The 13,841-nt window shown below is 35.4% G+C and overlaps 1 protein-coding gene across 1 annotated transcript; it reads left to right on the plus strand.

Moving 5' to 3' along the window:
* Positions 1 to 9,411: 9,411 nt before the first annotated feature.
* LOC117236042 (neurogenin-1) lies at positions 9,412 to 10,399 on the plus strand. Its single transcript, XM_033498625.1, has 2 exons — positions 9,412 to 9,605; positions 9,758 to 10,399. Exons 1-2 carry the CDS (start codon positions 9,420 to 9,422, stop codon positions 10,265 to 10,267), a joined length of 696 nt encoding a protein of 231 aa, XP_033354516.1. The 5' UTR covers positions 9,412 to 9,419; the 3' UTR covers positions 10,268 to 10,399.
* Positions 10,400 to 13,841: the final 3,442 nt, after the last annotated feature.

Below are 13,841 nucleotides of genomic sequence, written 5' to 3' on the forward strand. Positions count from 1 at the left end.
TCCCTACTATTTTCATCTCCGTAAGAAACGCGACGGTATCCATTAATTCCCTTAATATCCCTTAATGTCCTTTTTTTCCCATATAAGACTAGAAAGTTCAAATTACGGAACGAAACGGCACCAGGAATTACCACGAAACATATACAATAATCATTCCGCAATCCTCCGTGTCTCGCAATGATACTTGTTCTTAACGCTATCGTTAGTCCACTTTCGTAACTCTGCCCACTTTTCTATATTCACACAACCAATCTAAACGCGACTCTCATAGAGAAAAAGATACGTGCACAGTAGATATCAGAAATTTATAAATTATCATTCATATTTGAACTGTAATGGTTTTATTTTTTATAAACTCTACCCACGTATTCTGTCAAGAATCTTAGGGCAGATATGACGTTAACTTTAATTGTACGGTCGCAGGTGACGTTGAAATCGTGTTCTATATATTTTGTTATTTCAGTGAGCTACGCTATCTGCACGTTGAAAGTTAATAAATAAAACTATTCCTTCCTCTCCATTCATTGCGATCTTTATTGTTTTGCACTAAAAGTCTCCCAATGATAAAGCTATACAAGATATACAGGGCAGGGAGAAGGAAGTGGAGAAAATTTGAAATTAATATACTATGAATTTTACTAGAAACTTTTGTGCTACAAATTGTTTTCAATATTAGTAACAATCTTCTATCTTATGGTATACACTGCATTTATATCATTGCTCTCATTAAATTATAAGTCCATTTTGTAAAATTACCATGTCTTCTTATAGTTCTTATTTTATAAACTTTCTTTCATCCGCCGCTATAAATTTTATTCGTGATTTTGTAGATAGAAATGTGAAGATCGGTCATGTTTGATAGATTAGAATTGATAAAAATTAATTAGTTCGCGACACCCGCGCGCTCGAACTGTACCCTGGAAACAACGAAGCATTCTACCGGAAGTGGAGGACGACACAGTTACGGAAGCCTGACTAGCCGCATGCTTCCACGTAGGAGGCTTCCACGCATCCTGAGGGACGCAGACGCGTGCACCAGCTCGATAATAACCGCGTAACCGGCAATTCCGTGCGAGCTGTTTATCGTTGTTTCGCGGGCAACGTCTCGCAGCGTATTCCTTCTTGATCGTTGATAAGGGTAAGACCGGTAAAACGAGGAAGACACACGTTCCTGGATGATTTCAGCCTCTGCTAGAGATAATGACCCTTGCTCAAACACTTCCTTCGCGAGACTGCGCAAGCCAGTCAGTGATAAGCAAAGTAGAAACGAAGTGTAATTGCCCTGAGATATCGCGAACGTAATTTTTTTTATGTGTTCTCGGAGGTGTATAAATACAGAGAATGTTGTACGAAGTGTTAGGTGGTCTCGTAATTATGTAGAAGTTTTAGAAGAATTAAGCTTTAACAAGGTTCTAGGCTTGTAGATTTTATGCACCAGAGAATGCATTTGGTTGTGGTAGCAGCATATCTCTGTTAATTATCATCGGTGGATTTAATTGAATGAAATAAATAATCCTATGTTTTGAAATTGTAACTCTCATACAATTATAGATTGAATTAGTTAAATACATCATATATGGTATATTATATGTGGTAAATTTATAGCCGGTCTGTGAATATTTATACAGATACGTTATAAATAAAGATACTTGATATTAATATACCTATAAATAGAAAATTTAAATAAAGATTTCTTTCATTATCTTAATATTACAATAAGTACTTTACTTTGGATATTTTGAATATATTTTTTAATATTCTGTGCTCCGGATATTATATCTTAGATATTTCTGCGTATTGAAATTTTCTGTTGAAGTCGACTGATAGAGGGACGAGTGGGTGAATTTGTAATGGAAAAATATATTAAAATAAGTATATGTGTAAGTATAAGTACAGGTATAATGTATGCTGATCCAGATCCTCACTCTTTCAGTGTTACAATACAATAAAAGGTAATAGGGAGTACGTTCATATATTTATAGCAAAGGATATTACCAAAAAGTTAATCTTGGTATATAGCTCTAGCTGAGGGCTACAAAACACAGAAATAGAAATCTATTTATCGCTCTTTTGTTTCTGGACCTTGTAACCTAAAACAACATTTATATTCAAGGGAACAATAACATGGTCCTCTCCTTGTTTCGAATATTTATTTCACTAAGTTCTATTCTCTTCGTAACAGCAGTCTCCAGGTCACGGATATACAAAAGAAAAGGTGTAGAGTGTTTCTTGAAGTAATTACTTCAACATTTTTCATAAATGCGTAAGAAATTTTCTATGACAAGTGTTCCAATACTTTCGTGAGGTTCTGTACTCAAGAATAGTTTTATCACACTCCATGCGTCATCGTTACGTATATGCTATTCAGGAAGAAGGAACAAACTCGATGCAGCTGGATGCAACGCGTATGTATATATTATGTAGACCGTGGATGGCGCACGATGGAAACTGCACACGTGCGCACGCGACAAGCGTGACCGCGCGCGGCGCCGAGTGGGTTCGTTCGCGCCCGCCTCATTCCGTCTCGCGGCTTTCTCATCGAGCCGGTTCAAAAGGTCCTGTCCAGGATACGGAGGTGAGAACGCAACAAGCATAGGCTATAGGGGAGCGACGCTCAAATGCGGCTGGGCCACCCTGCAGTCTCCTTTTTTCTTTCCGTTTCTTTGACCTACGTGACTGGTGGTGGCAATGGTGGGGACTCGAAAGGACGCGGAAAAAGAGGACTCACGGAGATCGCGCGAGAAAGTGAGAGGACCACCACAGTCCACCGGAGGAGGATGTTCCTAATAGGATGTGAACGAGATGACTCGTGAACTCTTCCTTTAACAAGATGACTGCTACGGTGGTCATCGATGGACCACGTAATTCAATTTTTTAGAATTATTAAGGTGAGATAAATTTCATGGATAAACAATTTTCGATAATGTGAATGACTTAAATAGCATTGTGAATATAATGTTATTAATATTTGATACAGTATTTAATATCTTGTAGAAATTAAATATTATTGTATGTTGTAGTATATCTCAATTCATTGCAGTTCCCAGGACAGAATATGTAAAACTCACGTAGCATTTCACGTGTTAAGTACTCATTTCTCTTATTATTATATGTAGGTTATATAGAGGACTTAAGAGTTGGACAGTGTAAGTCAGTCAGTTTCATGAAAAATGACTTATGCCGATAAATATCTCTTCGTTATGAAAATCTTCAGTTACCGGAACAGTTCAATAATTACATTAGAATGACTGAATTATTAATTGTATTATAATGATTAAACTATCCTGCCAACTGTACGTTTTGATAATGAGAAAGAATAAATGGAATATTGACTTACATTAATCGAGTTGTGGCAGTCATATTTCTGCCTTTCTTCTTTTTTTCTTTTTAGGTGAACAGAAAATAGAAAGATTCGCGATTGGAGCAAAAGTCGTGCAAACAGATTAACGAGAAGGAGGTCACGAATGGAAAAAAGAGAGGAGTAGATCGAAGTAGCTAAAGAAGGACGTTGCTGGAAAGACGAGAAGGGGACGTGTACAGTTACCAAAGGCCGAGGCGAACAGCTCCACCTCTGACGATAAAGTATCGACTTTGAAAAGTCGGACAAAGATTGTTTCTCTTTTCTGAAAAAATGATTTCCGGCGATGGATGAGGCACTTCGATGGGAACTGAGGATTCGTTGCAATAAGCTGATGATTTTTGGAAAACAAAGATATTACTTCATTTTAAGATGTTCGATTTTTATCATTAGCAATAAAAAAGTATGAAGTAATCTGTTGGCGAATAACAGGTGCTAGCGTTGAAGGTCGAGACATTCTCATACTTTTACTAGTTGCACCTTTAGCGCATATTTAAAAGTGGGAAGATACGCAATTTACTCCTTTCTTATATAAGGAAACGAATAAAGAATGTAAATAAGCTTAAAAAAAGAAGAAAAATAAAGAACAGAAGTGTATATTATTATTATTGTTATTATTATTGTATAATCATGTATACGATTGATACGGAGTGTGTAAATGTATATTAGTATAAACAGAAAATTTGAGAAGATAAAGAAAAAGATTATAAACAAACAAAGAATATAAACACGCAAGAAGAAGTGGTAAGTAAATAACAGACGTAAAGAAGCAAAACATAAATAAGCAATCAAGATGGACACAAATACCTCAAATCGCTTTTATTACACATCTGCGCTGAGAAAATCTAAAAGAAATATCAATACATACAGCGTTGGCAATAAACAGATGTTTTCTTTGAATCTAATTTCTCATTACAGCATCATTACTGTGTAATCAACGTAACTGTGTAATCATTGACATCGTGTGTAAGACAATGACAACCATGCAATCGTCTGCCCCTTCATAGACGGCCGTATTGTCGTAAGAGGAAGAAAGTCGTGGGATGAAACATAGCTTATACAAAGATCGACTGCGATCTTCTCTCTTTCTATCCGTCGGAGCTCGTTACAGGTCTGGGAAAACTCCCGTGAACTATATGAAACATGGGTGTTGCCAGTTAGTTAACCTACTTCTCACGACGCGCGCCTTTTCCAGGCGAAACCTTTTAAGGAGATCGATTTTATTATGGCGAAGCCTAACCTTGTACCATTGAAAATATTAATTCCATATATCTCAAATTTATATTACATTTAGAAGTTTATTAATTAATCATTTATGAAAATATTACTATTGAATATTGAAAGGATCGTCTTTAACAATCGTTATGTAATAGATTTGAGGAGGATTATTTTATTATGAATTTTATCAAATAATAAACACTCTTCTTTATCTTTCTTTCTCTCTGTTATGTTTGATAAAATTTTGCTCCTGTTAAAAGAAACTTCTATTTTACTTAATAAAATATGAGTTCTATGAAAGCATATTTTCTTCAACCGCTACTTGCATTTCACTACCAACTTTTTAAATAATCTAATATTGCATATCTATTTAAACATATCCATGAAAATATTCCAATTCATAAATTCTATCAATCATTGAAATTGGTAAAATGAAACGAGGAAGATGAATAATCCGTAAAAAGGCGTTTGCGCGATCGAGAAGAGAGACGTTATTTATTGCCATAACCGATAAATTATCCAATTAGAGCGAATCGCTTCGGCAGCTTTCCGCAAACCCTCTTTTAGCATTCGATACTACATATCCTCACGCCCCGTTTTCTTTTTATTTGATTTTCGATTCTACACGCACCCTGCAGCAAATCTTTCGTGTAATTCCCAATATTTCCGCGGCCTGATCGAACATGTGTCTGACACGGCATCGATTTCACGGCGTCCTTTTATCGACGAAACGGTACGAATTTTCTAAGTGTGAAAAAGGGTTGTTCGGAACCTTTTGCGGCAGAGGGTAGGTATTTTAAGGGTCGACGGTCGTTCGAAAAATAATGTTCAGTCGCAGACTTTGGATTTCAGGCAACTATCTATAAATTGATATATTTTTGTGTAAATATTTTACTAGAAACAATATTTTTTTAATTATTCTACTGTATTCCAATTTCCAGAACGTTCTGTATTAAGAAATTAAGATGTTAAGAATCAATACTTTAGAGAGAATGTTTAGAAAGAATGTTTTATCAAATTTCTTTGATCTAAAATTCAAAGTTTTAGTTGATTTATATTCGCATGGATTATTACATTTTCATGTACATATTTTATTGGAACTACTTTTACAATCATTTTATTATGTTCCAATTTCTACAAAATTTAAAGAATATTTTACGGAATTTCCTTGATCTGAAATTCGCAGTTTTATAAAATTCGTATTCACGTAGATTTATGTAAATGGCGAGAAGTTATAAAGAACGAACTTACCACTAAAACGGTAATTTCACGGTATGCCAATTTCTCTGCTCTTAGGAGTACCATAAATGTTTATCAAAAGTCGACTTTCGCATGTCTACTTTGCAAACCGATCTATCGTAAACCGCTTTCTAGGCAATAAAGATTTTACTTGAACCGTTGAACAAAAAGTTTTTAGAATATTTTATATTGCTAATGTAAATGGCAAAATTCATGATACCGTCAAACTTAGCATATTTAATTATCGAATATAAATGTTTCTACTTAATCGTAAAGTATTTTATATTATATAATTTTTAAGTTGAAATTACGGTAAACTTTTCAAAGAAGCAGATTCATTAGAAGAGACTCTGTTGCACTATCCAATGTTGCACTATCAATGGCGCTGATGAGCATCTTAAATGCAAATGAGGTGCATAAAAAGTGGTATTATACACGGCTTTCGTTTATAGTCAGTTCAATAGAGTCGATCGAATCGTATCAAAGCGTATCATGCAAATCACGTATCATCAATCGCATTGATGGTTTGCACTCGAAATCGATCGGCTCACTACAGCATATTTTATCTCTAGAGGGTAGAATCTTGAACTTAGTATAATCATGAATAAACGTATGTAAGCAATAAACCGACAGCTTCAGAAAATCCTATTCTAATTACTAGATATCAAATAGTAGTCTTATTTTAATATACTTAAGAACTTATAACGGAAAGAAATGTTAAGTGTTGATGAGAATAAACTTTTATGAAAAGACCAGATTTAGGATGAAAATTATAACAAAAAGACTCGAATGAATGACGATCGCGCTCGAACGCTCGATGACCAGATAATGCAATTATGTAAATCTTATGCTGCAACTGTTTCATAATTTTCGTTCATTAAACGAATCATTATCTGTCTTCCGTTTACGATAGGAGAGAAATTGGAGTTAAAAAACTAATAGCCGACTACCGGTGCAATTATCGTACTTGCGTGTTTTAAATTGCTATCGTGCATCAGTGAAGATCCGAAGAAGAGAAACTGTTATCGCTCGAAGAAAAAAGAAAGCTGGGAGCGCTGTTAAGTCAGTTATAGGTTCAAGCTTTTCTTTTGACACAAAAATAAGAAAAACAGGATAAGTAATCCTTGAGATGATAAAGAAAATTATAATGTAGGCCAACTGTTAATATAAATTAATAATTAATTCAAGTATGTCAAGAATTATAATAGAAATACTAAAATAATGTAAATTATAAATTGCAAGACATATATTACGTTGAATTATTACTAAAGATATGCCAACCTTGTAAATATCAGTCGGACACTAGCTTGAAAATCACAATTTGTTCGTGTTTATTGGATAAATTACTCACTTTGAATACGCGAATATATTATCGATAACAAATCGTTATGCAAACACACGTGATTCTGATATTTTTCGTTCCCTTACGAATCAATCTTGCATATTACTCGTACACCTTTTCATGCTAGACAGTAGACACGATGTTCCAATCATATGCGATTAATACTGAAAGATATTGTCGATTACATAACTTGTCAAATAATGTGACGGAGATTGATAAACTTTAATACTTGTAGAAAACATTGATTAATGCTTTTCCTATCGTGCTACCGATGATCCCTGTGCACACTGCAAACTGATATTTCGTGGGAGCTGGAAACTGTGAGTGTGTACTCTCGTGCAATTGCCGATATTTCCCGCGGACATTCGTGATGAAACAAGTAGCTGCGATACGTCAAACTTTTTTACGTTTGATGATATAATTGGAAATTTATGAAAAAAAAAGAAAAATAAAAAATACTATTATGCAGAATGTTTTAATAAAGATATATTTTTAAGAAAATACACCTATAGAAGCAAACTACATTAAAGTCTGTTAACTGCAACAATTTATTTCATTGAAAAAGCTATTGTAAACCGATTAATTGTAAAATTCACAGTCGATTGGAAGCTTGTTTATCAGAGGTGATCTACCTATTCGTTTCTATAGTGATGTTCGAGCATTATCAGCTGATTAGCAAATGTGACAGATGGCCATAGTTGGTTTTATTAGATTATCGTTCACTTATTTCCAACCGTACATCCTTGGACAGTATTCAACGAGGTTGCGAAGGTGAAAATTTCAGTGAAAGTCGACAGTGGTGAACGGAAGGATAATTGAGTTTCACTTTTTTGTATAATAAGCGAGGTAAGAGGTATTTGATTAATCTCGTATATTCACTGATCACATTACAGTACAGCAGACGCGCGCCTTTATTATTGATATCCCGCTATACAGCATAGAAAGCCCGGTTACAAAGCGAAGAAATAACGGCGCAATTTCTTATCTTATAATATAATTCCAAACATAGTTTTATCACATTCGAATTATTCAATACTAATTGAAATAATTTAGAGTTAGGAATGATAGTACATTAGTCAGATTATCACATATCAGAGACACAAAAATCAATAAAGTTTATTAGATTTTTAAAAAGAATCAATATGAATCATGTTAGTAATAAGGCAGTATTTTAATTACATGTAAGTCATTGTAGATAAGAAAAGAGAGTTAGCCAGTTAGTCAATAAAGTTTATATTAAAATTAAAATTATTGATAAAAGTCAATGTTAACAATTAATATGAAAATCACGAGAGACAAAGCGATACATAACAGTATATCAGAAGAAAGAATTAATATCTTTATACACAAAGGTGAAACACGTTTATCAAGTGACCACAATATCCTCACCATAGAAATTTCAATAACACGCCACGAAACTTGGTAATCGTCCTCGCATGAGTTCCACGAAGAAGTGTAATCGCCCTAAAAACCTCTAATCTCCTCAACTAGACGACTGCATTGCCGTGGCACGCGTCTAATACATACAAAGAGAGTGGTGGGGAGAACGTTAGGTGCCCCTACACGTCGTGATTATGGGGTGAACCCTTGGTACGGTGCCCCATAGACGGCGGACCGCCCTTATGGAGGGGGTAAAATACCCCCGGGACGGTATATATGCTCTAAGAGCCCCATGCCACTTTCACAGTACCAAATTGTACCCAGCCTAGAACAGTTCTCGTTTCTTATTTCCTTTTTCACGCTGCACACCAAACGTTCGGCTATGTCGTGACAAAAGCTTCTCCATATTATTAGCATATCGTGTTATAAAATTTTAATAGGAAGTTAGACTTTATGAAGTGATCGATTGAGGTGACAAATTCTACGAGGATCGTTTCATTGAGCTAACAAATTTATTAGGTAAGATAACTCTTCGTTAGTCAATTGTTGCGCCAGTGAACGGCGCAATTAGAACGTTTGATTGAGTATCTAAGCATTTTGGAATATTATGGATAAAAAATAAAGAAAAGAATACATTTAAGAGGTTAATCTAGAATTATAGAAGAAATGGAGTAATAAGATAAGAATAAATTCGCAAACTTAATGTGGAACTACAGAACAAATAGAATAACGAAAAATCACGGATTTAATATAGAACTACAGAAGAATTGGAATATCTTTAACGACTAGTAATGTCACACATTTGTCATGTCATTAATCAAAATTATTATTCAACAAAAATTACACAATATTGGAGTATCTTTTCAGAAAACCTTCCACAGCATGTCCTCGGAGTACTCATTCTGCAGCGAAGGCGGCTTCGACGAGCTCTCAAGTTCCTCGGATTCCGGTTTCGACGTCAGCTTCGAATCGCCAAAGCACGAGGTTCAATCAGACACCCTGTTTCCACCAGCCAAAGAAGGAAAACGAAAGAAAACCCGAAACACACGGTGCAAGAGTCCCACACAGGTAAGCGGATGTGTCTACCTTCGCTCAGCCCAACTTCCCTTATCTAAAAGAACGTTCACCCATCGCAAAGAGATCGAGCAAAGAGAATTCTTGAAAAAGCCGGAAGACAAAAAGAGGAGACTAAATGATCACAAGGAACCATTGATTCGCAGGTGCTCAGGCTGAAAAGGAACCGTCGAATAAAGGCGAATGATCGAGAGCGGCACAGGATGCACACATTGAACGACGCGTTGGAACGTCTCCGGATGGCGTTGCCGACCTTTCCGGAAGACACGAAGCTCACGAAAATCGAAACCCTCCGTTTCGCCCACAACTATATTTGGGCACTGTCACAGACATTGGGGAATTCCGAAGCAGGCGAGATCACAGTGAACGTGGGTAACGTGACGGTCAGTATCAGTGAGAATGGAAACATGATCACCTCCTCGACCGGAAGCTGTGCTGTAGCCGCGCAGAAGCGGCTTGGACCGTCGCATACTGTCTTTCCTTATCCTCAGGAAAGATTCGTGCCCGAATGGCAGGAGTACGATTGCTATAGCGATCAGAGTGTTAGTCCACCGATGCAGTATCAGCAGTGTTATGATCAGAGGATGTATCATGCGCAGCATCAACTTCCTGCGCCGCATCATATGGGACATAATAATATGTATCAGTGTCTTTAGGTAGCTTTTAGCTCGTGGATGTTTTCAAGCATTTTGGTGGGCGATGATGGAAATGATTATAAAAAAATGAACTTTCATAGTTTTTTCCATTATCGAAGAAGTTTATAAACGATTAGGCGATCGTTTAGAGTGGTTATGATAATGTATGAGAAAAGGTTGACAGAAGAAGTTAATGTGTCAAAGATGACGATTTAAAAGAAGTGTGTACCTATAGAATTTTACGGACGAATTGAAGGAATTTTCAGGGTCAGTATTTTTGAAGCTTCGAAATGAATTTAGTACTTGCGGAATACATATATCAGTAATCGCGAGTCGCATGAGTCATCGCCGCCATTGTACCTTTGTAATGAGCAACGATGCTTCAGAAATTGCATATGTTCAGTAGTGAATTCAGTGCTATACAGTGAAGTTAATAAATCTAGCAAATTGGCAATTGCAGAAATTCTAACTAACTACTGATTTGTTAAGTGACGTTTTTGTAAGCAAAAATTTTAAAGTTAAAGTACTGATATCTAATTGAACCTTAAGTTTCTACTTGATAATTAGTAATCGAAGACCAAAGAATTTTAATCCTCCATGCTTTAGTGAATTTTTTTATTTTATTTTCTACAAAGTTCCAATAACAAGTATAATAGGTAAAAGCATGCAGTACAATTTACAAGCAAGGCAAATATATTTTGCTAGTAATTATATCTTACAGAAACCTGCATATCATTGCACGGATGTCGAACAGACATCGTCCAAGATAAATTCGCGTTGAATAATCGACGTGATTGTAAAAAGAAGTAGGCCAGTGCGCAAGATGATCGTTATTTACTTTGTAAGAGAGCATTCTATTTAAAACGAATTATTAGCATTAAGGTCTAATGTTAGGCAAACTGATAATCTCGTCGTTTCTTCGAAAACATATTTATCATTATTTCTTGTCTTATAAAAAAAAATCAAGGTAGTATAATTAGAAACACGTACTAAATATCGCGTTCCTTTTCTTTTCTAGTCATCGATGCTCTTAGGTTTATCTCGAATGCTTGATCTCACTCTTTGTTTCTAGAATATTGTATTTAAACATACATTTCCGCCAGTGCTCTTATCGGATCGTGAAAATGCCGATTCAAGGAATATATGTATATTGTACAGAATTTATATCTTATCAATAAATCATATTTTACCTAGACATTTATCCTTTTACTATTTACTTCGTCGACTATCCCCAATATGATTTTAACTTTAACTAATTTAATTGCTTAAAATAATTAAAATTGAAATAATTAACTATATGTAACATTCCAATGAATTTTGTCCATAAGAAAACGTCAATCAAATATATAATACGACACTACATACAGTATCTTAGTGAAAATATCAGTCAAATAGATAACACAATATACGAATGATCGTAGATAAACCACGTTTCCGATCGTCGATAAAGAGATCGTTAAAAGGGAGGAAACAAATTCGCAAACAGAGCAGTTACGATTAAGCAGTTATCGTCTTACAAACGAGCATGCTTGAGCCACTTTGCAGGAATGAAGTCCTGTTCAAGAATGAATGAGCACGTGCCAGGGCACGTGTCCTTTGTAGGAATCACTGCAGGGCAGATGTATCACAAGTTGCGCCTGAAATTACGCCTACCCGTCTAATCCGATGGATTACATGACGAACGTGACTTGAAAACATTCGAAATCGGTCAGACGAAAGAAAAAATCAGCCCTAGTAGATAACCTGTTGTCTCAGCTTTTATCCATAATCTCCCTTTAAATCGCAATTCACGTATCGTATTCGTAGTGTCTGAAGACATTTAGAAATTAGGGATGGAAGGAAATTTCTATTACGACGTAAAATTTCATTGGACTCAGAAATCTCGCAATTTTCATGCATGAATAAATATTATCGAGAAAGTGGATTAATCTAATGGAGTGAAGAGTGGAAAAATGTTATTTTTCCATCCCGAATTCAACAGCTCAACGGTTATTTTGATAGCCTCATCCCCTTTGCACTCTAGTTGATCGAACGATCGAATTCGCCTATTTATTTTTCTAACACTTGGCTACTGTGTTCTGAAAATGGAACACCTACCTCTACTTGTTATGGAAATTGTCCTTTCTGAAAGCGATGCTTCTTGCTGATTGATCGATTTCTTCTCCAGTTCATTAATTTTACTATTGTATGATATCAGTATGGTATTGAATCACGAAATTCGTTTCTGTTTTTAAATTTAGCAGATTTAACACTGATCTCACTGATATCACTGATAAAGATCTAAATTTAGAAGATAATTGAACTGACTTAATATTTATCTATATATATTCAATTTATCAAAGAATATTTGTAATTTATAATATTCATAATTTTCTATCGATTATATCTTCAACATATAATTCTATAGAAGACGAAGTGATAGAGAAAGATATTTTTGATAGTCGATGCGGTTTCACAACATCCTTTGATCAATAATTTCGTATACAAGGCTTATTTGCAAACAGGCTGCAAGCTGTGACGAATCCGTTAGCACGCTCGATAGTTTCCCCAAATCTCACCAATAATGGTAATGCTTCAATGGAACCATTATGTCCACGACATATAACTGTGTGCACAGCGCAACAGACGGCTAGATTCCGTAAAGGTGTTGGATTTTGGGGGGATTCAATCAGTTTTTGCCGTGGCCTTTGCACCCTGTAACTGCCTCCAACTGTAGGGGTTGCAAGGATAGAAAATAAGAAATTGGAAACACGATTGATTTATCCTTCACAATTACTCCCATATAACTTGTAATTTCTAATTTTCATACGTAATTAATATTTTTGATATTTTATTAAATGTGAGAAAACATGCTTGTGATTTGTTCTTTTTTATTTATTAATATAATTTGCAAATATTTGTATACTTTCAAACACAGCTCAGCTGAAATATATCCAGAATTCTGTTTCTCAAAAGCCAAATTGATCAACTCTGCTTTTTGTTTGTTTCTTAATTTTATTACACAAATTTATAAATAATGTTCAGTTTTTCAAAAATAAACGACTTAGTTCCATAAGTTCATTTAATGTAAGAAGATGACAAAATTGAAAATTCTCAGGTAAATTTAAAAGATACATTTTGTAACATTATCATATTTTTTATACTTCTTGATTTATGAAGTTGATCAATTACCAAAGGTTCAATTATTAAATAACACAAGGAATGGATATATATTCAGAATTGTTTATAAAAACAGAGGACCGCTATACGTAACGAAGCTGGCAGTGTGAAACAACAAGCAAGAGATCTTCGAACGAAACTTTCACCGAACTGAGACAAGCCGCACGTCTGCAGAATCAAACCAAACAATGCCAACGACGAAGTAGCCTCTCAGTACAGTTTAAACAAAGATTCAACGAGGAATTTTTTACAGGCCATAAACGTCGCTGCTGCATTTCGAAGCGCAGTGATTTCGCTTTGATCGACCTTTCGTTGGGTCGTTTCCGACGAGTGCACATATCGATCGCGTTCAGGGCCCTCATTGTGCCGGGGCGCTGGTGTGTACGGTGACATACTGGTGGCTGACAGAGGTGCTCCCCCGTGGAGACCCCGAACA

This window comes from Bombus vosnesenskii, unplaced genomic scaffold (assembly GCF_011952255.1).
Source record: "Bombus vosnesenskii isolate JDL3184/JDL3185 unplaced genomic scaffold, Bvos_JDL3184-5_v1.1 scf7180000013339, whole genome shotgun sequence".
In the NCBI taxonomy this organism is placed as follows: Eukaryota; Metazoa; Arthropoda; class Insecta; order Hymenoptera; family Apidae; genus Bombus; species Bombus vosnesenskii.